This window comes from Micropterus dolomieu, linkage group LG02 (genome assembly GCF_021292245.1).
Source record: "Micropterus dolomieu isolate WLL.071019.BEF.003 ecotype Adirondacks linkage group LG02, ASM2129224v1, whole genome shotgun sequence".
In the NCBI taxonomy this organism is placed as follows: domain Eukaryota; kingdom Metazoa; phylum Chordata; class Actinopteri; order Centrarchiformes; family Centrarchidae; genus Micropterus; species Micropterus dolomieu.
The window spans coordinates 21,438,266-21,466,204 of NC_060151.1; the positions used below are offsets into that span (position 1 = coordinate 21,438,266).

The 27,939-nt window shown below is 41.3% G+C and overlaps 1 protein-coding gene across 3 annotated transcripts; it reads left to right on the top strand.

The window, feature by feature from the left end:
- Positions 1-27,884, top strand: LOC123958929 (dedicator of cytokinesis protein 7-like). 3 transcript variants are annotated; one of them, XM_046032682.1, is made up of 50 exons: positions 1-218; positions 2,257-2,344; positions 4,353-4,531; positions 4,727-4,795; positions 5,505-5,631; positions 6,077-6,289; positions 7,492-7,577; positions 7,683-7,749; positions 8,013-8,162; positions 8,394-8,474; positions 8,715-8,871; positions 9,017-9,147; positions 9,447-9,540; positions 9,668-9,830; positions 12,584-12,701; positions 13,847-13,917; positions 14,030-14,168; positions 14,290-14,391; positions 14,520-14,606; positions 15,035-15,266; positions 15,890-16,054; positions 16,192-16,364; positions 17,074-17,175; positions 17,529-17,615; positions 18,111-18,206; positions 18,363-18,503; positions 18,793-18,906; positions 19,027-19,197; positions 19,283-19,422; positions 19,583-19,752; positions 19,874-20,025; positions 20,331-20,513; positions 20,888-21,014; positions 21,158-21,242; positions 21,448-21,544; positions 21,652-21,786; positions 22,002-22,154; positions 22,332-22,490; positions 22,583-22,683; positions 22,773-22,965; positions 23,152-23,295; positions 23,441-23,572; positions 23,699-23,713; positions 24,309-24,434; positions 24,523-24,612; positions 24,712-24,948; positions 25,043-25,186; positions 25,267-25,373; positions 25,470-25,643; positions 26,453-27,884. In XM_046032682.1, the coding sequence occupies exons 1-50, from the start codon at positions 169-171 to the stop codon at positions 26,493-26,495; spliced, it is 6,360 nt and encodes a 2,119-aa protein (XP_045888638.1). In that variant the 5' UTR covers positions 1-168; the 3' UTR covers positions 26,496-27,884. The 3 variants fall into 3 exon arrangements, with proteins under 3 accessions (XP_045888638.1, XP_045888649.1, XP_045888659.1); XM_046032693.1 differs by lacking the exon at positions 17,529-17,615; XM_046032703.1 differs by lacking the exon at positions 17,074-17,175.
- Positions 27,885-27,939: the final 55 nt, after the last annotated feature.

Genomic DNA, 27,939 nt, shown 5'->3' on the forward strand with positions numbered 1-27,939 from the left:
CCGGCCGCTAGGAGGAACAAGGAGGGACCCATGCCCAGTCCCAGCGTGGAGAAGGAAGCGGTCTGGGAGTCCGCATCCCCGCACAAGACGGGACATATAGCGAAAGCTCAGTCTGAGGAGGAGGAGAGTAGTTTGACTTCGAAGAGCTTCTTTACATGGGGATAAGAAATGACATCTACAGCGAGCGACAGGAGAGCATTTGCTCATAAAATCAACCGGTGAGACAGTAACAGAAGTTATTGTTTAACAGCCAACGTTACAGTTGTGCCGCTGGCAGTGCTCGAGAGTGACCTGCTGGACAGACGGCACATATAGCCAGTATGCTAGGATTTGTAAGGTACCACTGACCATAAATCGCTCAGTACTAACACAACTGGAACCTCCCTGGCATTTAATATATGTTTATTGAAGCAGTCTGAGCATCCATGAATGATCTATGACACTTTGAAGAGTTTTAAATCTTGTTTTTATATATGCTATCCTAGCTTCGTCATCAACAATGATTGAGCTACTTAGGGATAACGTTGTCAAGCCGAGAGCTAATCTAATGACTGAGATATGCCATTTGGGAGTATTAAAACGTAGTAACAGCGATGCACGTGCTTTACATATATCAAAAATGGTACCAAGTAATTAATCATCAGTATGTTTTGTTCTTGTGTCGTGTGAACGCCTCGCAGCATTACTGTAGCAACCTGTTTCCACATGTTGTGAACAGGTTTTCTCTTCTTAGAGAGGTAGAGTACTGCATTGACTTGAAATTTAGTAAGTCTTATTATATTAAATACAAATTGCCCCTCCGTGTTTGCTACAATAGATATTTTCACATAATACACACCTTGATTTTGTCCGGGGCTGTGCTTTTTTAATGCCAAATCATCCTGTTTTCAAAGTTAATTTCGTTGTGTACTTCTTCAAGAAACAGCTTAGCCTACCAATACCAGAAAAAACAAACCTGCTGATTCTTAACCAGAATAATACCAACTGACTTGCAAGAGAATATTTTCTCACCGCAGTTAAAACCTTGCTGAAGTCATATCTGTACAGTGGTCATTATAAACTTTGGACCAAGGTGGACTTATTTTGATTTGTGTATTGCACTACTACTAGCCTGTCACTTTTGTTTATATGTCTGTTGATCATCAATAACATATCCTGTAGAGATACTGGCTTCATGAACCGTCTACCACTGCATTCCCCAAGTGCTGTATGTCCTCCTAAGTGGGACCTAGACTATTGTTTAGTGCCGGATGCAGGAAGGGTGGGAAGGGTGTTCTGGCTATTGCCTTTGCAGTCGATAGCTTTCCTTTTTCCTGTTTTATATTGAGGTGTACAGTTCTGCAGCAACGGTTTCCACATCTTTTGAAGATATAGTGCTCATAAAGTGTAAAAATGCAAATTGGCTGGTTTCCAAGAAGGCTAAGTCATCAGCAGGAAGTTAAAACTTCTAGCTACATCTTGGAGATGGGAGTAGAGGTCATAGGTCTTCTACTCTGCCTTACAGTCCGTGTGTATTGATGGAATTAAGCATGAACCGTAGCTATGTAATCATGAGGACCATGGCTTGGGGAATGTTGAAGCCTTTGCAGCTGTGTATATGAGAGAAACAGACATTTTGTGGTTCTAGAGGAGCAGCTGCTTGCTGTCTCTGTGAGAGGATTGTTTTTTTTCCTGCTTTGTCTCTTTTTAAGCCTCCCATTTGCCGTTAGTCCATAAAGGCCAGGGACAGAGCTCTGGCTCTGTGCCTGCTCCCTGGAGCCAGATTGCCACCTCCGTGTGAGATCCGCTAGAGTCTCTGTTCAGAACAGCTGCTGGCCTTCAGCATCGTTACTAATACCAGAAGCTGAAAACTCTGTGATAGGAAGAGGGCTTTGCAGATTGTATTGGACATCTCTGAAACTTAGAGGTTGAGCCAATCAAGTGCAAATAGACCTGGAACTTCTCTAACAGAGTTTTAACACAATCTGGAAAATATAAATAAAGATCACTCTGTTTTGTTTGTTAATGCAGATTCCTTTAGTATTATAAGATCATTCAACTGTGCCTAGTTTCTTTGACAGTGGTTTTAGTTCTAGGACCTTACATCAGTTTCTTACTAAGTGGAGTATGCAAACATTGGCATGATAATGAGATTTATGCATGCACCCAAATTAATTATTGTATATTTTATTTAACTTGAACAGCACACATCTTGACCATTAACAGGATGTTTTGCTTGACTTGCTGACAGATCTTTTATATCCTTCTCTTGCTCAGGACGGTAGCTGCAGAGGTCAGAAAACAGGTATCCAGAGACTATGGCTCTCCTCAGCTGCCCAAGAAACGAGGAGGCGCACACCACCCTGTGAGTCACCCTATGTTTAACCTGCTAGAGTTTCAAGCCAGCAGGTTTAAAGCTCCAATTAGCGATTAGGCCGTAAGTTGATGGGTGTGACTCTGTGAATTAGGTGCGTTTAGATGCAAAGAACACAGATGGGTGTAGTTTTAACTAGTGTTGACAGCAGGCGTAAAGGGAGATGGTTTGGAAACATAATATACCTGCTCTTGCTCGCCTGTGTTGTTTGAGCCATGCAAGGTTTCTTCACAGATGCTCACCCAAAAATAGAATAATAGGTAGTTATATAAGATGCTGTGTTTTGGAAAATGTCTGTTGTCATGTTACAAGGATGTATGGATATCGCTGTGAACCAGAAACCACTGAGAAAGCAGACATACAGTCGAAGTTGGATGTTTACATAGCCAAATACACTTAAACTCAGTTTTTCATATTTCTTGACATGTCTTAGGTCACCTATGTTACCTACAATATTTTAAGAATGTGAAATGTCAGAATAATAGTGAGAATGATTTATTTCATCTTTTATTTCTTTCATGGGGTCAGACGTTTACATACACTGAGTTAGTATTTGGTAACATAGCCTTTAAATAGTTTAACTTGGGTCAGACTTTTTGGGTAGCCTTCCACAAGCTTCTCACAATAAGTTGCTGTAATTTTGGCCAATTCGTCCTGACGGAACCGGTGAGTCAGGTTTGTAATCATCCTCGCTCGCACATGCTTTTTCAGTTCTGCCCACATATTTTCATATGGATTAAGTTCTGGGCGTTGCGAAGGCCACTCCAATAACTTGATTTTGCAGCCCTTATGCCATTTTGCCACAACTTTGGAAGTATGCTTTGGATCATTGTCCATTTGGAAGACTCATTTGCGACTAAGCTTTAACTTCCTGACTGATGTCTATATGTGTTGCTTCAATATATGCACATGCAGCAAAGCACCCCATGACATGATGCTGCCACGGCCTTGCATCACGGTCGGGATTTGTCTTGCAAGCATCACCTTTTTTCCTCCAAAAATAACAATGGTCATTACGGCCAAACAGTTAAATTTATGTTTTATCACTCCAGAGGACAATTGTCCAAAAAGCAAGATATTTGTCCCCATGTGCAGTTGAAAACCTTAGTTTGGCTTTTTTTAATGGCAGTTTTGGAGCAGTGGCTTTTTCCTTGTTGAGCAGCATTTCTGGTTATTTCGAGATGACTCATTTTATTGTGGATATTGATCATTTTGTATCTGTTTCCTCCAGCAGCTTTAAAAGGTTCTTTGCTGTTGTTCTGGGATGGATTTGCACTTTTTGCACCAAAGTATGTTCATCTCTAGGAGTCAAAACCTGTCTCTTTCCTGAGCGGTATGACCGCTGTGTGTTCGCATTGCGTTGTACCTTCAGGATGAACCAGACTTGTTTAGTTTCACAGTTTTTTGTTTTTGTTTTTGCTGAGGCCATGGCTGATTTGTTCACATGAAATCTGTGGAGAGGTTAAAAAGTTTATTTTTGACTTCAGTCTAAGTACAGTAAACTTCCGACTTCAACTGTAGGTTGTGAAATACTTTTCACTCAGTCTACAGGTGCTAAAGCAAAAGAACCCAACGAAAATGGGTTTAAGGTTAATATTGCTGAGACAATGTATTAAACTATAATCTATAACTCTTAGTGGTTTTACATACAGTAAGTGGCTTCTATCAGTAGTGGACAAAGGAAGGTAAGTGCTTCAAGAAAAATTGAGAACCAAAACTGAAATGTTATCAACTAACGACTAACAAATACAACATTAATCTTATCCTTTAGTATCTTGGGAACATGTTCATGTATAATGTGCAATTTATGACACTGTTTAGTGAGAAGTGCTCATAAATGTTTTTGATTACAATTTATCATTCATTTCCTGTGTTTTGTATCATATTAAAATGTCAAAATTACTGTATCAGTATGTCTTATTCTGCTGTCAGAAGTCCTTCTGATCATTTTGGCCATGTCATCATTTTTTGTACTTAATAGTCAAATGTTGATTGACAGTTGCCCCTGACGGAGGTGGTGGAGCCGGTGGACTATGAGGAGTATGTGAGCAGCCACGCACCTGGGGTGGAGTCCGGTCCCCTCAGACAGCTTTTTGAGTTCCCCGAGGATGACCTAGAGCTCCTCCACCTGGACAAAGAGTGCATTACACTGGAACCCCCACTGCCCGAGGAGGAGGAGTGAGTCCAACTGCGAAAAGCTAACACAGCCCTCATTCTGTAACACACACAACCCTCTGTGGTCTTTACATTACAGGACACATGCACACACAGGGATTGATATTACTTTAATGTAGGACAAACAGCACTATTCCTGAATGAACGTACTTATTAAAAGCATGTTTTGCTCAATTGATAATGTGTTTTTCAATGTAGCTCACTGGATCCCAGAGTGAGAGATGCCTTGGCAGTCTACACAGATGATTGGCTCATCATTCAAAGAAAGTAAGTGGTGTTAGTTGTGGTACCAGTTGAATTAACCTACGTGTTTCATTAACCTGTTCCCACTCCCAAATTGCCACATATAGATGCAAAGTCAAGGCCCCTTGGCATCAGTTTGTAATGCACTGGGGAGCCCCTTGGTGTCGTAGTTCAACGCACTGGGCATTGTATTTCAACGCCACAGGTAGGTGTGTGATATTTAACAGAAAAGTCTGAAGAAGGAGGAGGTTGGGGTGCACCGGTGGGCCAGAAACTGGACTTTCACACAGGAGATCAGGAGATCATGTCCTGTGTGAAACAAAAAGTCAACAATTAATGTTTTAATTTAAGTTACGCAAGTTAACTTACTTAACTTATGTGACTTAAGTGACGTAATGTTGTAAGCCAAATTGTGATTTATACTTAAACCTAATGAAATGTGACGTTTCTTGTTAACTACTGATTTTATTTTGAAAATCTTACCGGATGTTGCATATTTATTGTTTGAACGAGCCCTACACGTCCAAAAACAATGCTAAAGACCCAGGGCATTAAAAAGCGGCGACAAGAGTTCTTGCCCGAGGTGTCCGTATGTGATGAGTTGGGAGAGGAAATGTGTTGGTTTCATCTACTGTTTAATAATGTGCACCACTTTCCCTTTTCACTGTTCATGTGATTGACAGTTACATTATTACTGACACAATGTGTTATTTATTCTTTTTTCTTCTCATAGATATCAGCGCTACAGCACCATATATACCCCTCACAACTCTGAGCGCCAGAGGGAGAGGCAGCGAGGGCTGGTCAAACAGACCTTTGAACTGGACGAGGCTGCAGCTTCTGAGCGCCAGGACGACCAGGTAGCTGATGGTGATGTTCAAAGGACTTGTTATCTTGTTATCTCGGTTCAGTTATTTTAGGTTCATTAAACACATTTTATTGACCTAGTGTACATAAAGTGTCGCCAGGAGTAAAAACATAGAAGATTTATCACACTCCTTTCGTGTAATACCTGGATAAAGAGATGGAGAGAATAGCCACCCAATGAAGCATGTGTGTCATTATGATGGAGAAGACAGTAGGAGTTGTAATCTGCTCAGCGAGTTGATCATATGGAGAAAGAGTAATGGATAAATGGATATACCATGTCTACTATCCATTAGTCTCCAACAGTCTCCATATGAGTCATATTAAATGGGAAATGGAATCTCCTTTTCTTACTGAAACATCTGCAGTGAACTCTTTGCCTGGAATGAAAAAACCCCGTATGATCTCACCTCTCTGTCTCACTCTTCTGTGCTTCAGGATGACGCAAAGCGGCGTTCAGTCAGCCTTGATGAGACTCCTCGGGGCAGTTGGGCCTCCAGTATTTTTGACCTAAAGAACTCCTCCCCAGACGCTCTCCTGCCGTCTGTGCTGGAACGTACAGCAGCAGAGGACATGGATCACCGCAACACTGAAGCACGCCTGCAGGGGCGCCATAGTGACCTCCTGGGCCTGTACCCTCCCCCTGATGAGGTTCATATTAAACCACCCTGTATCTGCCTCTGTTGTGGAACAGGTTTATCATATAAATAAGTATTCTTCATGCTATTGATCATTGGTTTAAATTAAATTATACAGTGTCTTAAAGTAGCCGTGAGCAACATTCATTGCCAATAAATGTCTCACTAGAGCACCAGCATCTCAGACCAGAACAAGTGTGCACTATAGCCCACCAGGCTACATTGCGAAAAACAGTAATTTTACCTTGGAGATCACTATAAAACACACTTCATTCAAACAGGAAATAATTTGTGGCATTAGATGAGATGAGATGAGATGCTCTTCTCATTGTATTTAGAAACAACAATGGTTTGTTTGATACCAATTAAAGACCAACTTTTGCGTTTACAGCAATTGTCACTGAACAAACAGTAGCATGTAGCAGTGGAGCTCGCCACACTGATGACTGAGAGCGCTCTTATCAGCTCAGTTGTGATACACAGTACATTACTTCCTCGTTTATTAAAAGACAGCGAGAGAAACAATCGTAATGTGATAACTTCGTCGTAAATAATAGGCTGAGTTATTATCCTTATGTAGAGCGCTTGTATGGTTTTGTACTGAAGTGAATGTGACAGCTTGAGTAGCAACAGCACAGAACATTGCAGCCATATGAACAGTGATGCTTGCACTTAGTGTTGTACAAACTGACGTGCCTTTGAACAATGATGCGTTCAACTACTGACGCACATACATAAGTGCATTTGAATGGTAATGCAACCTCTTAGCTAGGAAATAAAGTGAACAGACTGCATAGTGACTACAAATCCTAGAACACAACTGAACTAATTGATTTGTGATTTCCAGCTCTAAGCTGAACAAAGTAAGTTTACAGAGTTTACAGCACCGGCCACACAGATTGATTGCAGCCTTACCACTACTTAAAACTGCAACCAGCAGAACACTCAGTTGGAAATGTTGGTCAATGTAGTTACCATTTGTTCAGAATAACCTTATTAAATGTTTCGATAAGGTGAATACCAAACCCACTTCTAGAGAATATTTTGCTTTCTTTTCTCTGTGTTCTCATTTTCTCGCTCTATCCTTCTTTCTTTATATCTGTGTACACACTGTGACTTTCTCTGCTGCTACGTTGCCATGACATCTATGTAAATGTTATGCTGGGGTGTGTGTGTGTGTGTGTGTTGTACATGGCTTTGTTGTCTGTGTGGCAGGATGAAGCGGTAGAGAGATGCTCCGTCATTGAGGTGCCCAAGGAACACTGTGGCCAGAGGATCATGGTCAAGTGTCTGTCTCTGAAGTGGGTAACATTTGGTATATAACTGACATTTAATGTCTTCACGCTTTAATTCATTATTGGAAAGTCCTGCGATGCTCTCCATATTTAACTTTGTATGTCTTTCAGGTTTGAAATAGAAATTGAGCCAATATTTGGAACACTTGCCCTATATGACGTCAAGGAAAAGAAAAAGGTATTCTTCTTGTTCCAGTAGATCTCTGTTTTTGGTACAATGAGTATTCTTCCAATGACTTTCTCTCTGTAAAACCACTTACGTAATGCTGAGCTCACGCTTAGCTAATTGAATTTCCCTTGTCTCAAAAAGGTCTAAGTGGTCTTGCGGTTTAGATCACAGAGTCCAAACTGAATTAAAATCCTTTGACGTGCTTTTCCATTATCGTCTTTACTTCCCCTCCCTCTGCTGCTTCCCGCTTATCTCAATCTTCCCTCCAACAGATCTCGGAGAATTTCTACTTTGACCTGAACTCGGATCAGATGAAAGGGCTACTAAAATCCCACACACCTCACATAGCCATTTCCACACTGGCCCGTTCTGCCATTTTCTCCATCACGTACCCTTCCGCCGATATTTTCTTGGTCATTAAGGTACTGAGAAAACCCACTTTTACACAGAATAATCTGACTTAATTTTAATAGTGTAAAATAATTATTTCTTATTGGCTGATACAGAAGTTCTCTTTCCCTTTTGATTTGGCTTTTGAAGCATACTTAAACATACTTTTGATTTGAATACAACATGCAAGTCAAGTTCACATTTTAGTATGTGAGAAAAAACAAGTGCTTTAATGTGTTAACAACAGTGTGCATGTATTTCAGCTTGAGAAAGTCCTTCAACAAGGAGACATTGGAGAATGCTGTGAACCCTACATGGTCATGAAAGAATCAGATTCCTCCAAGGTAATGGAGCCAAAAATGTATTTTAAACTGTTGCAATGCTCAGGGACGACAGCCAGCATGCGTGTGGCACCCTTTTACTGTCTAGTCACAAGCATTACTCAATTCTGTCTGTGTAGCTGCAATATTTACCATGCTCTTTAGCAGGTCAGCTCTGTTGGCCCCTGCAGATATTTTAACCGTTCTTTATCTTTTGATGTTTTTTTTTTATCCTATCATTTCTACCCTTTGTCCCGCTTTAAGCACAAGGAGAAGCTGGAGAAGCTGCGTCTGCAGGCAGAGCAGTCATGTTGTCGTCTTGGCCGTTTTCGCATGCCTTTCGCCTGGACGGCCATTCACCTTCTCAACATCGTCAGTAGTGTTGGAGGTCTGGATCGGTCGGACCCGGACTCTGACTCTGGTACTGCTGTCTTCAAACACGTCCGCAATTTGATACAGGGTCACACATCTACGTAGACAGAACATTCAACTAGGGACAGAAGTATTGCATAAGAAACAGTCATGCACATGCCTCCCTAATATTATGTGGTTTTTCTTCCTGCCAGAGCGAAAAGGTCATGGAACATGGAATGAGAGAAAGAAAAAGGGCTTTGAGCGGATGAGTGTTGGGGATGACATGTGTAACTTTGCCACTTTCCGTCCAGCAACACTGACTGTCACCAACTTCTTCAAACAGGTCAGAGTCTTTCTAGTGGTAATGCTCATTTAGTAGTTGACGTTGTTACAGTTATCCTGACTCTGACGTGTGATGTAATGTGGCCATTTACCAATGATTGATATGATAATTATAAAGCAGGGTATTGTCAATGTAGTGACAGAACTAGTTCTAATAATTAAATAACAGAATTAGTTCATTAGTGATTTGAGTTTTGAGACAAGATAATACGACACAAGTTAAGCTGCATTAATAATACTTGGCCATTAACCTGGGAACAAAATGAAACGTTTAGCTTTTCTGTTCATGTGTACATGAAGGAGGGGGACAGACTGAGTGATGAGGACCTTTACAAGTTTCTGGCTGACATGCGCAGACCGTCTTCTGTTCTGCGACGACTGAGGCCTGTCACAGGTAAACGTGAAATGCCCACATAGTCAAGATATTTATTTGAAATTGTCTGAATTCATATAAAAAGGTTTATGGGGGATTAAGAGTTTTTCTGTCTTGTTGTGTATCCATGACTTATTTTGTCCCTCAGCCCAGTTGAAGATTGACATCTCTCCAGCTCCGGACTCGCCTCATTACTGTCTGTCACCAGAGCTGCTTCATGTGAAGCCTTACCCGGACCTGCGTGTTCGCCCAACCAAAGAGGTGCTGGAATTCCCTGCTCGCTACGTATACACACCGCACACCACGTACAGGTGAGAGTGCACCTGTCACAAACACACACTGCAAGTTGACCTTTAGAACAAATAAACATTCACCCTTTGCTGCATGCATGGCTTACTGTGTTTGTTTAGATATTCAGTTTTTCTGCTGAAGCAAATAGGACAACAGGTTCTGAATGTCAAATTGAAACGCATAAATATTGATGTCATTATTTTGTAAAATATATAAATACAAAAACAAGCACATATCTTTGAGTTTTCCTGTATATGTGTGTATAAATAACTCAAGATACTGTTTGGTGACATAAAATCTTTAATAAGTTAACAAATTAATTTGAATGGCTCTTTTTAATAACACGAGTTGCAACACCAAGGACATAATCACAAGAGTACTAACAAAAAATATTTTCTGGATATACGGTACATCCATAGCATACATAGCAGGGTTGGAAGGGAGTGCAGTGATGTTACAGAGTTTAGATCTGGATGAAGTGAGAGAACTCAGAGATGAATCTTTAAACAGCTATGTCATAGCTTCACTCTGGAAGAAGGAAATAAAACAGTACATTTATCTAAATGAAGACATCCAAAGTTCAAATGTTGATCAAACATTTTAAACAAGTGACTTACCATCCTCAGCAATTTGGAGAGCTGCTCATTCTGGGTCTCAATATTCTCTTTTTGGAATTGAGTCAAATGCTGTAGCCCTTTTAAGATATTAGAGTGCTCCTCTGCTCTCTCCTAAAAACAGGAATATAGTTTAAGTAACGTATTTACTTAATATGTCAATAAATCAGCAACTGGCATTCAAAAATGGAAAGTTGCCTAGTGCCTTTTAATCAAAAGTCACTATTGGCAGGCTAGTGTTGACAGACCAAACCTTGAAGTAGGGTTGTTTCTTCCATCTATAAATTGTAACTAGAGAGAGGTTTTCGGCTTCTGGTTACCTGCAGCTCTTTCATGTTGATGGGTACGAAGTTGTTGAGATACACCTCCAACCTCTTCACTTTTGTTTTTAGCTCCACCTCTTCCTGCTCCATCCTGGCCAGCCAGTCTTTAGTCATCTTGGTCTGAGTCTGTTGCTTGGCCATCTGGGCCTGTCAAAAAGAGCATCTGCCCATATTATCCTCTTCCCTCAACATTGATCCCAGTGCAGCTGGCAGCCGCATGCCCCACCGTGGCATGCAGCTTTCTAATGACACTCTCACTCTCTTATCTCAGATAAGAGTTGGATTCATCCATAAACATCAGCAAAAAATTGAGGGATCATATGCTGATCATGGGTCCTATAGAAACGTAAGAGTGAGCTTCCTAAGCATGAATAGTTACATAGGGTTTAATGTAGACATAGCGTAGACATTGTTGCGTTGTTTAACATTTGTTGCAAATCAGCAAAGATCTGCTTTATGTCTCTTCAGCAGTTGTTTCTGAGAATCACAGTAGTGTAATGTGATGGGGACATTGGATACTAGACTACTACCTCTATCTTCCTCTGCTCCTGCATGTGTTGCCTTTAAGATCTGCAGTTTGATTATAATTCTCAGTGGTTATCTCTCTTGTAACAACACAACTATTCAACAGCATGCAGGGAATTCGTTGTTTACATATTTGTGTGTTCTCTTACCTGTAGCAACTGTATAACTTCTTTCATGTGTTTCTCCACCTCTGCCGCCTGCTCAGTCTGCCTCCCCAGCGTTTGAAGAGTCCCCTCATGGCTCTTCAAAGCCCGGCTGATTCTCGCTATCTTTGCCTCAGTGGTTTCATAAACATAGTTGAGGGATTCGCTGAACTGTATCACACCAAACATGAGCACGTTGACTTCTTCCTGTGGTGCAGCTTTGTCTTCCATCTTGCCAGTCCTGACCGGACCTGCATGGACTGCTCTTAAACCACCGGCCAAACAAAGCAGGCAGAGGCCCCAGATTATCTTCATGATACCAGTCGCTTGCAAACTCGCTGTAGTCTAGTGTCTGTTTCACTCAGTTGTTCAAAGATTTTTGTTTCTTTTCCAACAATTCAGCAAGTTAATGAGACAGTTTGATTGATGTAAAATATCGCAAATGGGAAGGAAGACTATAAAATATGTATTTGTCTGTTACAGCTGTGCAGAAGTTAGCATCATCAGACCGAATCCAGTGGATGATGAGTTTTGAGAGTGGTCAGAGTGCCTTATATTGGATATGTACATGCAATACCATGGTAAAACATTAGCTAAACTGTGGTTCAATGACAGGTCTTCTCCGTGGCCTTAGTCTCAGTGACCTTGCCTTGAAGTTTAACCCCTAAACTCATTTTCTCATTTAGACATGCATAACAATGTATGTAGCACTCTTGCGTTTGTCACAAGAAATGTATGAGCAGTATCTCAATCTGCTCAGTAAGTATTATTTTATTTTATTTTAAAGATATGGGATTTTGTGGCACGTCATTGCCTTTAGACAAGTGGATAAAATCAGCTGTTTCAAAATATGAACAACAGTTGCCTCTAATGTTTGAGTTGGATAGGAGAAAGGTGACCTACACCTTGCAAATACAGTACTGGATCACACTCTTCCCATGTGCTCTCTGAAACTCTGATGCAGAGCGATGTGTGATATCAAGCTGAAACCGTGGTGTAAAACCACCTCCCCACGACTACCATGTTATGATTGTGGTTGTTATGAAGTATATATACTATTACTACAATTAACAAACCAACAATTATCAATAAAGGCTTTGGCTTTTTTTTCGGTCCTTGTCATCTTTCCTCTTTCTTATTCTCTGCTTTGTGTTATTTTGCCTTTCAGGAACTTGCTTTATGTTTATCCACAAAGTTTGAACTTCAACAGTCGTCAGGGCTCAGTGAGGAACATTGCTGTGAAGGTTCAGTTCATGGCAGCAGAGGACCCCAGTCAAGCTTTGCCGGTGAGTCACAGTCAAGGATAAACAAGTGACATGACTGCGATGTTCTAAAGAATATGAAATTCCTGTAACAAAGAACTTCTTGAGGCAGTGAAATACGATATGCTGTATTCTTCTAAGAGTGAACTTATTCAAAGGGGCAGGGTTTTTTGCCCTGAGGAAAGGAAAGTCTAGTTACATTTAGTGGGTTAAATCTTTCATGTTATAACTCTGATTTAATTTTGTTTACTGAATATCAAATGGCTGAAAAAACAGTATGGCATGCTTCCCTAAAGTGATACACCCAAAATCTAACATTTGAGTATCAAACACTTTACCCCAGTAAACTTGAAAGGCTAAAACTTGTAGTTTGCATATTTTTGGGGTGGCAAGTCAAAGCAGAAATGGTATCAAAAACATCCATATAAACTTCTGAAAGCTGTTATGTCTCCAACACAATCCACTTCCTCTGTTGTCCACATGCTTAGTACATTCAAAAGACTCAATTTTGCCAAAACATTGTTAAATATATTTTTGGGGGGTTGCAGTCTTTACAGCAACCTTTCAAGTCAACAGTTGTTCGATACTCAGAATGTTAAAGTTATTGCCCTGTGTAAATATGTCTTCATTTTATCAATGCAGATAACAGAAGTAAATATTATTAATATGCCTATTAGCTTTTTGGACAGTTTTGATTAGTTAAGAAGTACATAAATGATTGCAATGAACTTTTCTTTCCTCTCCACTGTAAAAACATTTTTTTGTCATTGAGTTTATCACTAGGAGGGTGTCTGTAGTAGTTTAACATTTTAAGTGAACAATATTTCATACATTCATGGATTCATAAAATGAAGGAATCAAGTGTTTTTTGTGTGTGAAAAAAATGATCACGCGCTAATCATTATTCCAAGTATTATATCTTTTAACGCATGTCTGGAGGGTATCTTCAAGGTTTAGTTTTTTTGGCTTTCATGACTTTTAAACTCAAATCAGATATAAACGCTGCAAAAGTGCTATTAATTTTCAAAGAACCAGGGTTGTAGATAGAAATGAAAATATATTGACGGTGACATTCTTTAAATTGTTGACTGCATTCATGATAGTTATGTCAAAAAGGTTCCCCCTATTGGTTAAGGAACAATCATATTTATTCTTTGCCGTTTGACCAGGTCATCTTTGGGAAGTCAAGTTGTTCCGAGTTCATGAAAGAGGCGTACACTCCTATCATCTATCATAACAAGTAAGGCTCACCTGTTGTACCCCCTCGCTATTGACCTTCCACTGGAGTCTGTCCAACTTCTCTTATTTCACAGTGTCTTCCTTAAACATTGTGTGTAACTCTTGCTTGAAAGGTGTCCTGAGTTCTATGAGGAGATAAAGATGAAGATTCCCGCCAATCTGACAGACAACCACCATCTGCTGTTCACCTTCTACCACATCAGCTGCCAGCACAAACAGAACACTCCTCTGGAGACCCCTGTGGGCTACACTGTGAGTACACTCCTGCTGACCCACATTTAATACTTACACCCACACACTTGCTTGTTTGATAGCTCCGTCTTTTGTCTTGCCATCGGTGAAAGATCGTGTGTCTCTCGTTTTCTGCCTGTAGTGGATACCTCTGATGCAGCATGGCAGACTACGCACCGGCTCCTTCAGTTTGCCTGTCTCAGTGGAAAAGCCTCCGCCTAGCTACTCTGTGCTCACCCCTGACGTGAGTGTGTTTAAAGATTGTATTGAAACCCTTCACTGAGATTGTATGAAATATCAGTTTGCCTGTCATTACCTGCTCCTTTGTGATGTGACTGTGTGTAAAAAGAGTTGGATGTCACTATGTTGCAGGTTCAGCTCCCGGGCATGAAGTGGGTGGATAATCACAAAGGAGTGTTCAATGTTGAGGTGACAGCGGCCTCGTCGGTTCACACACAGGTACACAAATATGCTTTATTTATTGTAGCTTCTGCCTTTCCTTTTCCCTCCCAACATTAAAAACTCTTTTGGCTCTGAAATTGTAATTCATTATTACTAATAGCATCCATTGTTTTCATCTATCGTGAATGTCAGTGGCCTTCTTTTTCTGGAAAGAAAATAAAACTAACATTACTAATATTACGAAAATTAAGATACCAACAACCCAGAAGTTGTTTTTACAGTGTACTACTTTATTACTGGTTCGTAGGCCTGCATATACTATCAGCGGTGTACGCATTAAATGTCAGAACACTTTACATTCACTAAATCAAAGAGACCCTCAATGTTGTCTATTGGCTTTTCAACCGTATTAACTCAATTTTATTGCAAAATTGCTGCTAGTTTAAGATTTACCCAGCTCAAGTGATACTTAATATTCATTCTAGGACCCCCACTTGGATAAGTTCTTCACTCTTGTGTATGTTCTGGAGGAGTACTCCTTCCCCTTCCGCCTGAAGGACGTCATCATTACAGAGGCAAACATGGAGGGGGAGCTGAAGGCCAGCATGGCTGCTCTGAAAGGGGCTCTGCTGGATACCTGTGTCAGGTTTCTGCACCAGCTGCTGAACAAGCTTATTCAGCTGATCGTCTACCCACCGGTCATTGCGGGCCAAATTGGTAAGCTATTGGACAAGTATACTACTTGAGATTTCAAGTGCACTTTTTGAAATTAAGGCTAAAATTGATAATTTGAGTATATAATGTGATGATGATTAATAATTACTGTTCTTTATTATTTGGGCTATAGAAATGTACTTTATTATCACACTGTACATTTAAATCTTTCTAATTTCCAACTTCAGTGACACACAAGACAGGACAGCAGATATGATAGGTGCCAATATACCTATTTATAAATGCATACATTTGTGTTAATGTTTATGGCTTATGTCTAATGTGTGAAGCATAAATTATGGCAATTTAAAATTACACTCTACGATTATGCTTTTTTTGCTCGACCATAGTGTTAGGATGTTTTCACACCTATAGTTTGTATTGTCTGGTCTGAATCACTTGATGAGTAATTTTACAAGTAAATTTAGTAAATGTTCAGTGCCAAAACCTATTTTTCCCTTGGTTCGGTTTCTTTTTAGTGCAATTACTGTGTTCACACCTGCCCAAACGGATCTGCTCCAAGGCGGAAAACAAACTCAGTCAGATTTAACCGGACTAAAAAACACAGGTTTGAAAACCACTTTAAGCTTTGCTTCTTGCTGCTCTCACACTTAATTTATTTACAGTGAACCTCGGCCGGACTGCCTTCGAAACTATAGCTTTATTGGTCAACCAGATCCACAAGAATTTGGAGGGAAATCAGGACCAGCACGGCCGCAACAACCTGCTGGCATCCTACATCCAGTACTGCTTCCGCCTGCCAACCGCTGAACCCGCTCCACCACCTACAGGTGAGTCGCTAGTCTGAACTTTACCGTCTGTATCTGAGAAGCAGAAAAACTGCCTGCAGTCATTTTATTGGGCACATTGCTGCTGACTTGCTAATATCCCCCATGTGACACCTCTATTCATCCATCTCAATGAGTAGCTGGCACGCACGGCTACGAGATGCCTATGCAGTACGCCACCTTATCGAGAGCAACAGCCCGCCCGAGCAGCCTGCACCTGTCCCGCTCCAAGAGTATCAGCAACTCCAACCCAGACTTGGCGAGCACGCCAGTTTCTCCTGACGAAGAGGTGCAGAGGATCATGGGGAGCAAGGTGAGTTGCGTCTATCTTTTGAAATGAGTCATTTTTATTAGAGCTATGAGACTATTGCTTTTGTTAGTGTATTTGGATGTTCAGGAAAAGCCTTTGTAATTTTGAAAGTCATGAAAGTAGCTAAATACTTTATATTCAGTTTTAGAACTTAAAATGATGCACCAATGTATTGGCTCTAATGTGTGTGTTCTCGTAGGCATTTGTTGTTTAATTTGCAATTTATTAATTTGCAAATTGTCTCATATGTTATCTTTCTAGCATTAAAGGTCTTATTGGTTAATAATGAATACCCATCTTGTTATACCCCATTTATCCCCTTGTGCCCTAATCCCACTTTTTGTTTATCCACTATCAGTCATTTATTTTGTCTCGACTCTTCACACTAGATTGACTTGAAGCTCAGGTTGACTGAAAACTCTGTGCCAACAGTTAATGATGTTGCTTATCTCAACAGTGCAATAATGCTTTGTGCCTCTGTCCCTTGTGTTTCATACAGTACCCCCAGCCCTTCCTTTTTTCTCCCCTTCAGCTTCACTTTTCTCCACACCCCTTACTTTTGTTTCTACCGAGTTTTATCCTTGAAATAATCCTGTATGGTAATTACATTCCCTTTACTCACTGTGCCCTTGCCTCTTGCCACACTATGTGTGTTTTTGTATGTGTTTTGTGTGTGTGTGTGTGTCTGTGTGTGTCTGGTGGCTTATGGTAGGGCATTGACCGCTCCCACTCCTGGGTAAACTCTGCTTATGCTCCTGGGGGCTCCAGATCTGTGCTACGCCGGAATCCCAACTCCAGCTGTGAGCTCAAGCAGGTGCCATATCCCTCCTCCTCCTCCTCCTCCTCACCTTCACCTCCTTACCACCCCATCCTGAACCATCTCTGATTAACTCTTTTGGGATCTGTATCTGCTTCTGTCTGCTTGTCACCCGGCTAGCCATGTCGTACCTGTCACACCTTTTTATTCATGACTACACCTTGTCCATCTTTCACAATTCATCCTCTCACCGCCATGTAACAGACGCTATTTGTTGTGTTTGAGAGACACAATCTCATCAGAGTTCGTAGAGAGAGAGAGTTGTCAGGCCACCCATCTATTTCCATTCATCCATTTTCACATCACTTTGTCCTCATCTCTTTGTTCACCTCACCGTCACTCCATGTCAGGCAAACGACCTCAGCAGCAATCGCATGTCTGCCTTCCTGGACAGCGTGGCCTTGTTTTCAGTTCCCACAAGGCAGATTACCAAGAAGGTAAAACTGACATCTACTTTAATACACTGTAAAAATGGCATTCTTCATAACAAACTAACAAATTTTGATGTCCTAATATTCATCAACTTTCAGTGTCATTAACATTCATCATTTTAAAAGTTGTGTTCTTCTGTAAGTTGGTGTGAAAATGTGTTTGTTGATACATTGACATTCATTCTACTGTCTAGGTTTGTCTGAAGATTTCAGGACTAAATCTGTGGCAGAAGTACTGATTCATGTGTTTATTTGTGCTAACTTAAATAAATAAAATAATATTAAATAATTTTAATAAAGTTTATTTTGAGGTCTTTTATGCTGAATTAGGGACTGAATAACTATCAAAATTGCAGTATTATCTTTACAAACCACAGGTACAGCTCATATCTTAAATCTTGTGACAACAAACACACACCACTTTAATCTCAATAGCTCATCTAGTTTCTAAAATGGTTTCCTCGTGTAAGGTGAAATGAGTTTGTGTTGGTTCGTATGTAGCTGCTTCATGAGGAGCTGGCATTGCAGTGGGTGGTCAGCACCAGCGCAGTGAGGGAAGCAGCACTGCAGCAGGCCTGGTTCTTCTTCCAGCTTATGGTGAGTATGCCTTTGTGTATATACTTTGACACCACTTTCTAATGAGAATACTATGAACACAAGCCTCCAAACACATATTGTAGGAACCATTATTATAGCAGAAAAGGCAACATTTTGATTAAGTGACTATTTTTTCTGATTTTCCCTCTCCTCCAGACAAAGAGCATGGCCCATCACTTATTCCTAACCTCAAAATTAGACATTCCCAGGCGTCAGCGGTTCCCAGACCGCTTTGTGGATGACATCGCTGCACTTGTGTGTGCCATCAGTGCAGACATTGCCAGTCGCTACCACAAGGTGCACAGCCCACAAAGCTATACATTTGATATCACAAAAGTATTGAATAATGAGCCAGTGGTGCTTTTAGTCAGTTTTTGTCAAATAGAAATTTGCCTATCTGGTATCAAATTCTTGCTCATAATCTGTATCATAGATTTAATAATCCAATGTACAGTGACCAAAGAAAGTCATAATATATATTTTTTCTTTTGATATCATATCTTCCCTTTTATCTAATCATATTTACTCCCTTTCTTGCCCATTCCTTTCCCCCCTCTCTCTCCTTATGAATATCTTTCTCTTTTAGGATGTGGAGCTTGTGGAGAGGTTGAATAGCAGTCTGGCCTTCTTCCTGAATGACCTTCTGTCTCTGATGGACCGGGGATTTGTGTTCAACCTCATCCGCTCCTACTACAAACAGGTGCCTTTTGCTCCCCTCCCCGTTTTTCATTAAGATCAAACACCTTAAATCCCAATGCTCCCATGTATCTTTAACAAATAACAGCTTTTACTCTTTCAAACAAACTTGTGTGTTAAACAGATTGCCAACAAGCTTCACACAGCGCAGAACCCCAGCTCTCTGAATGCCCTGAGGATGGACTTTATTCGTATTGTCAGCAGCCACGAGCACTACGTCATCCTCAACCTGCCGTGCTCCACTCTCAGCCCTCCAGCCTCCCCCTCCCCCTCCACCTCCTCCACCACTTCACAGGTACTGGAGCAGGTGGCAAAATATTTTCTTATTTTTCTGTCCTTTTATCTCATCTTCGTACTCTCGTCTTTTGTTGTATCCACAGAGTTCAGCGTTTTCCAGTATGGTGCAAGACCAGGGTGTGGCCACCATGTTTGAACTCTCCGTCCCTTTTCGCCAGCAGCACTTCCTGTCTGGCCTGCTGCTAACTGAGCTCTCTCTCATCCTTGATCCTGAAGGAGAAGGGTAGGCTCTTAATAGTTATACAAGAATCACAATTGTCATTCATATTCCCTATAGGTATCATAAGAGTTTGAACTTTAAAATGAAATACCGAATAACATAAAGTACATGTTTGCAGTGCTAAACACAAGAATAATACTGATATATTTTTTTTTACTCACAGGGTTTTCTTCCTTCATAAAAAGGCCATTAGTGCTGTTCACTCCCTGCTGTGTAGCCATGATGCAGACCCTCGCTACACTGACCCACAGGTCAGAGCCCACATCGCTCAGCTCTACCTGCCCCTCATTCCCATCGTCATGGAGTCATTGCATCAGCTCCATGACTTCTCTGGTCAGCAGAACATATTTTCAACCCACTATTATTGTTATCCTCCGCACGTTTATTTTATTTGCAAAATGGTTTTCTTTCCTGTATTATTGTACCTGAGAGTGCTTTTCCTATTTCTTTGTAGACTCCTCGCCTGCTTGGGTCCGCCATGCCTCAGCCCACGCCGACGATGCTGACTCAGACAGCGGCAACACTATCAGTCAGTCTGTTGCTATGGCGATTGCCGGCTCCCCTTTGCCACATGTCAAAGCCAACCCGTTCGCATTGCCCACAGTGGTGAGTGATAACGGCAAGGGTCAGGCTGTTCCCCCGGGGCCCTGCAGACTGACAGGTCACAGATCTGCCTCTGTGTGGGAGGCTGCTGCCTCAGTTTGACAGACGATCACTCTGCCCTTTCTGTAACCCCACAAAAACACATTCAAAAAGCATTTGCATTCTTCTCATGTTGTTCTTCATTTCTGAAGTACAGCTGCTCCTCTTAGCCTGTAGGTGGCTCTCTGTATAGCTCCCTGTATACAGCCATTTTGATACTGAAGCACATTAAAAGACTGGCACTGATTTTGTGTGTTTGCCTTCACCAGACTGGGCGCCAGTCCAGCTCTCTGTCTGCTGAGTGCAGCAGGACTCTGCTGGTGTGTTTCCTGTGGGTGCTGAAGAATGCAGATGCAGCTCTCCTGGAGCGATGGGTGTCTGATTTGTCTGTACTGCAAATCAACCGCCTGCTGGATCTGCTGCATCTGTGTGTCTCCTGCTTTGAATACAAGGTACAATATCCAGACATTGTCACTGCTTTAAGAGTCCTTCATCACACATACACCCGATAGGAGTCAAAACCAATTTATGGATGCTTAATTTGGAAATGTCAGAGTGACAGTACATCATTACAGATGTGTCAGTAGTTGTTTCAAGAAAGTTACCACTCTTGATTATCAGTAGTGTAGCATGCTGTAGTTTATCCAAAGTGGGATGTAACTGACCAGTTAACTTTTTTAGTTCTTTTTACGCTGTTAAATCCGTATTTTTTTTGGAGGTTTGTAACATGCCCAAATATGTTTTGGTTTCTTGATAATCTTGTTTTCCCCCTAAACTCTTTTGTTGTTGTTTGTTTGTGGCCTGTCAATGTTGATGGCTGTTGTAGGGGAAGAAGACACTGGAGAGGATCAACAGCCTGACGTTTAAAAAGTCACAGGACATGAAAGCCCGACTGGAGGAGGCCATACTGGGCACCATCGGGGCCCGTCAGGAGATGGTCCGCCGCTGCAGAGGTAAGTTGCCTGAAGGCACAGTAGTGTGTGTGTGTGTGTGTGTGTGTGTGTGTTTGAGTGTGTGAGTGTGAGAGAGTTGCTGTTTTGTTTGAGGTGTTTATAAGTTCATGTTCATAGAAATTGTTATTTGTTTACTCTTCCAGAAAGGAGTCCCTATGGAAGCCAGGAGAATGTTAGGTGGAGGAAGAATGTCACTCACTGGAGGCAAAATACAGACAGAGTCGACAAGTACGTTCTTTACAGTAATTACATCAATGCCAGCTAAAAACAATCTGTTGCCAAAAGTTGCCTGATGTGAGCAACTTAAACAGAAAAATGCTGATAAATGTATTTGTAGATTAGAATTTATATCATGAACATATAATATGCTGTCTCTTCATCTAAATAATGCTTAAATGTGATACTGATGATTGTGAAATAACACCTCTTACAGGACTAAAGCTGAGGTGGAGCAGGAGTCCGTGGTAGATGGAAACTTAGCAACTGAGGCCTCTCTGATAGTACTGGACACGCTGGAAATTATTGTCAAGGTAAAGCAATGGAAAACAAACCTTTTTGCCAGTTGTTCACACACATTGCTGTTGATTTTATGTAGCTTGCTGTAATTTGTTGTGGTTTTCTGTCTGTCCTCTGTCAGACTGTGGTGGCATCAGAGCTAAAAGAAAGTGTTCTGGGTGGAGTTCTGAGAGTGCTCCTCCACAGCATGGCAGGAAACCAGAGCGCCCTCTTCTTGCAGCACTGCTTCACTACACAAAGGGCTCTGGTCTTCAAGGTACCTAAGTGAAATGTCTCTAATACAACTAATATTAATGTAGCTTGAAATATTGTCACAGTAACTCCACACATGTATATTTTTCTCCTTACTTGTAATCACTGTCTCACACATTAACCTAGTGACTTATTTTAACACTTTTTAGGGGAAACAAACATCAAATATGTTCTATGAATGAAGTATACAAAGTGGAGAGCGTGTTTGTGTGTGTGTAGTTTCCAGAAATGCTGTTTGAAGAGGACACAGAGCTTTGTGCAGACCTGTGCCTGCGTCTCCTGCGTCACTGCAGCAGTAGTGTCGGCTCTGTTAGAAGTCACGCCTCCGCCTCTCTGTACCTGCTCATGAGGCAGAACTTTGAGATTGGAAATGTAAGTCTGAACACTGTTTTTGCATTGCACGTCATTTGTAATTTGATGTTCTGGTAAGAACCAGGGCCAGTAAAACAAAATTGATCTACAAGTAACATGCAGGATGGTGAGGAATAGATGCAATATTAATATTGTGACACATTGGCATAATCTGTCCTAATTTTGCCCTTGCACCAGAACTTTGCTCGAGTAAAGATGCAGGTAACCATGTCGCTGTCATCATTGGTGGGAACGTCACAAAACTTCAATGAGGAGCATCTTCGTCACTCACTCAAGACGATCCTGACATACGCCGAAGAGGACCTGGAGCTGCGCGACACGCCCTTCCCAGAGCAGGTATGTAACAGCCTCTGTACAAAGTCCCATCTGGAGCTGATTGAATGGATAAGCCGTATCTAATGTGCTGTGCTGCACGTTTTAAACTGCAGGTCCAGGATCTTGTGTTCAACCTGCACATGATTCTTACTGACACTGTTAAGATGAAAGAGCATCAGCAGGATCCAGAGATGCTCATTGACCTAATGTACAGGTACAGTCATGCACATTGATAAGGCCTGCATACACTAATGAAGTGTCACAGCTTAAATCACTAATATTCTCTTTTCCTTTTCTATTCAGGATTGCAAAGGGCTACCAGAACTCCCCTGACCTGCGTCTGACGTGGCTCCAGAACATGGCAGGAAAACACTGCGAGAGAGGAAACCATGCTGAAGCTGCCCACTGTCTGGTCCACAGCGCAGCATTGGTGGCAGAATACCTGAACATGCTGGAGGATTGCCGCTACCTGCCAATTGGTTGTGTCACATTTCAGGTAGGTGCATGCTGTTTAATTTGGCGCCTCATTCTACTCACAAACAATACATGTGGGAAGCAGTATGGCAGCATGAGATAGGAGGTTTGTCCCAAAATTGGAGCACCAAGACTCAAGCTTGCGATTGTTGAAACAAGCAAACAAAGATTTAGTTTGTTCTGACTTCTCTTTTTTTTTTTTCCACAGAATATTTCATCCAACGTGTTGGAAGAGTCAGCTGTATCCGATGACGTCCTGTCTCCAGAGGAGGAAGGGATTTGTGCTGGGAAGTACTTCAGCGAGTCTGGCCTAGTGGGCCTCCTGGAGCAAGCAGCTGCCTCATTTAACATGGTACGACTCCTATTCTCTAACCACATGGTGACAGACTGCATGTCAACAACGCACACAAGGTTACAGCATTAACATGGCTGAGGGAGTGTGACGTGATCGGGTGGTATATGTGTAAAACTGGCTTTCCATTGTGCTGTAACTCCAGGCTGCCATGTACGAAGCCATAAATGAAGTGTACAAGATTCTGCTGCCGATTCATGAAGCCAACAGAGACTTCAAAAAGCTCGCTACTGTCCACGGGAAGCTGCAGGATGCCTTCAACAAAGTTTACAACCAAGTGAGTTGACAGTTTGATCCTGAACTCACCAGATATTAACTGGGCTGTTTGTGTTGGTGAGAAAACTGGCTTTATTCTGGATTCCTCCTTATCTGTGTCTTTCCTTTTTCTCCCCAAATTTTCCAGAGTTCAGGATGGGAGGTAACAAGATCATTTGTCATATCAAGTATATTACATTTAAGGTAAAACTAATTCAACAGTTCCTTTTATTTTGTATTGACAATGTTTTCTTTCTTCCCTGTTTCCCCTCGTGTGTGAATGGCATGTTACTGGTGAGTGATATTAAACTTTGACATAGTTGAGTTGAATCACTGTTACAAAACAGTTTCCATTCCAGCCTAAATATATATTTTCCCTTTGTCCTTCAACTGCTCTTCTTACTTATTATCAGTCAAGTAATTTTAGCCTTTTCATCTGTTTAGCCTTGATGAGCACCTCTTTTAAGAATAAAAGATTGGAAAAACAAACCACAAGGTGCCGAATCTAAACAAAAACATCATGTAATGAGACTACAAACTGCCCAAATATAATTTTAAACAGAGGAAATTGATAGACTTGCAGCGTTACTACATTAAACATGACTTATTTCTCTAATTTCAGCTGTTTTTACCTTTTTAAACTATCCTAGGCTGCTAGAAAAGCCAATATGTATTATGTTATATTTAGGTCACAGAACCTCCAAGTCAGCTGATTTTAATTCACTGCACTCTTGTTTTATCCCGTCTTTAGTGTTTAGAGAATGTTTGGGACATACTTTCGGGTGGGTTTCTATGGCTGCCAGTTTGGAGACCTGGATGAACAGGAGTTCGTCTACAAGGAGCCATCAATCACCAAATTAGCTGAGATCTCCCACAGACTTGAGGCATGTTAATCAGTCATGATACTAATAAAAGTGTCGTTGGTGATTTATGAGAAAGGTATTTCTAAAGATGAATCTCTTTGGTGCACAGGAGTTCTACTCAGAGAGGTTTGGGGATGATGTGGTTGAAATTATCAAGGACTCAAACCCAGTGGACAAAAACAAACTGGATCCCAACAAGGTAACATGGCATGTGTATACAGTGTGTGACGAATGATATATCAGCACAGCTTTTGCAAAAGTTGTAATTGTACTTATGTACTATTTGTGCTTATGTCAGGCCTACCTCCAGATCACCTATGTTGAACCATTCTTCGACACATACGAGCTGAAGGAAAGAATCACTTACTTTGACAAGAACTACAACCTGCGTACCTTCATGTATTGTACTCCCTTCACTCTGGACGGCCGAGCCCACGGCGACTTGAACGAGCAGTACAAACGCAAAACCATCCTAACAACGTCTCATGCCTTCCCTTACATCAAGACACGCATCAATGTCATACACAAGGAGGAGGTGGGTGTCTGTTGTGGATTGATCTTTGGTCAGCTATGAATGAAGTGAGTGGGGTGGGACAAGTAAGTTATTTCTGTTGTCTTTGGTTCTCCAGATCATTCTTGTCCCCATGGAGGTGGCTATTGAGGACATGCAGAAGAAGACTCAGGAGCTTGCCTTTGCTACAAACCAAGACCCTGCAGACTCCAAGATGCTGCAGATGGTGCTGCAGGGCAGTGTGGGCACTACTGTCAACCAGGTGCCTGTTTAGATACAGATAAGTCTGGGTTAGTGACAGACATTCCTCAGCAGTTATGTAACAGTTTCTCCCCCTCACAGGGCCCCCTGGAGGTGGCGCAGGTCTTTCTCTCCGACATTCCTGATGACCCAAAGCTGTTTCGCCATCACAACAAACTGCGCCTCTGCTTTAAAGACTTCACTAAGAGGTGATGACACACTCCACGGCCCAGACGCAGACCGCTGTGCAACTAATAAAAACAAATCCCAACTCTGTGTGTCTTCCCTGCTCTTTTTTCGTGCAGGTGTGAGGACGCCCTAAGGAAGAATAAAGCTCTGATTGGACCAGATCAGAAGGAGTACCACCGAGAGCTGGAGAGGAACTACAATAAACTCAAAGAAGCCCTGGGTCCTCTTATCAACCGCAAAATCCCCCAGCTATACAGGACCCTTCCAGCTCAGACTACGCAAACACAACGGTAACTTGAGACATTAAACACACACGCCTACACACAGAAACGCACACAATGAGCTCATGCTGCTACTCAAACCCCATCTATCCAACACAAGAGCAACATAAAACCTTTATCATACCCCAGGACATAGACTCATACATTCTGTGGTTGTCACCAGTGAATGGGAGTGCACAAGATTCAGTGACTTTAAAAGATTTTACATTCATTTACAAAAAAAAGTTGGTGCAGTTCTTGAAGTATTGTGGCCTGTTTGACTATGGAAACTATCAGCATATGTTTTTTGTTTTCATCTGCTCTTGGCATCAGCTCTGTGTTTGCATGTGAGGGTCTGAGGACTGCTGGTTCATAATTAAAAACAGAGCTACAGTCAACGACACCTGTCAGAGCAATGCTTTAATACTGAGGACAAATGTATATTTTAGAAGTATTTGTTTCTTCCAGACTTATGAAAGTAAATGTAAATAGATGTTAAAACATTATATTGAGACAAAACCTCACTTGCTTGGGAACTGCGAGCACATAACCAACACTGAATAAAATGATGCAGTTTTCCTCATTCTTACTCTTTGAAAGCAGATACGCATTCAAAGTCATGCCGGCTTGTAGTGGAACACCACATAATTATTAGCTTTAATGGTAACTCTTTCACTCCCTTTGTCAGATATCTTTTAATCGATAATCAATTTAAAATAAATAAATAAATGTTTCAATATCACACTCATTGATTTGGTTTTGTGGATACACTTTTCAGCAAAATAAAACCAAAATACTTGAAGTTTAACATTCTTTATCATCTTGCTTTTCTCTCGCAGGAACTCCTACAGTAGGTCCAGTCTCCGCAGAGTCGACTGTTGAGGCGAAGCGAACTGGATAACAGCACAGAAAAACAAGCTTTAGAAATTAGCCACATCTCATCCCGTCTGTTCCCCATCCCCCAAATGAATTGCACACCAACTGTCACAAGCACATGCGCACCGTCCTCTTCCTCGTCTGGCTCGTTATTTTACCCACCTACCCCCCCGGCCACCCAGTCATGCCTTAATCCCACCACCACTGCCAAACTCGCAAACACACACACACACACACACACACACACACACACACACACACACACACACACACACACACACACACACTTCTCACCTCTTTCCCTGCTGAACCATCTTCCGCTTCACCATCGCTCTCACACCTCTGTTGGAGAAAACCTCAGCTGTTTATACTGGAAAGTTATCTGCACTCTAAACATCATTATTTGGAATGAGGCTCTGACATGGCAATGTTTTAAACCAAGCTTTCAAAAGTAGTCTCCTCACAGTAATCTCTCTGAGCTTGATCTGGCTTTAACTTAAGTTTTTACAGGACTAGAGCTGCCAAACACATTCTGCATCCAAACGGGTTAGGGGTTGGGGGGGGAGCATGAGTGTTTCTGTTTTCCTTTTACTTCGAGTGTTTGCTTTTGTAGTTTGTCTGCTTTATGTTGTGGCCTTATTTAATTTGAGATATATTCTAAACTATGCCTGGTAGTAGTCACTGCCAGACTTGGTTATTAAATAGTCCCAGGGAGTTTTCTTTGTTATCGACAGACCAAATAACTGACATTCCTTCTTCCTAAAGTTGTCACATTTATCTGCCTATCTCTCGTTATATAAATTCATTATAGAGCGTAGGTGGGATCATTATGTCCAAGCTCAGGTCTCAGTCCTAGTCCAGCAAGAATGAACTGTGGTTGCAGCTTTCAAAGGAAATGGATTATTGAAGCAGAAAAGGGCAGGATGGGATGTTTAAATGTATTTTTTAAACTGTGAAATTCTCTTGTAATGCACTGCAATGCACATCAGATGTTTATCACAGAAGCACTGCCGTCGGCCAGGCCATCTCACCCACACAAATATGTTCAAACTGTGACATTTACTCACCCTGCAGTACAGTCTGATAACTGAATACATTTTCCCTGTGTGGTGTAAGACAAGTCCTCTTTTGACTGTAATTCAATTGCTGTCAAAAAGAATGTCAATGTCTTATATGTGTCCAACACCCTGTTTATATATTCATTGTAGCTATTTCCATCTACTGTATCTATTATATTGCACTATTGTAAACAAACTGCAGCATTAACACTGTAACTACTAAAATGTCTGAGCTTTTGTTATTTTACAAGGCTGGAAACTGTTTTTTACCAATTAGATAAACATTTTTTTATTTATTTACATTTTTTTACTGCCTTCTATTAAATTTCTCTCCTTACACCTCTGGTCAGCTATTATTTGTGGGGCAAGCACAAGAAGCAGAAGAATAGACA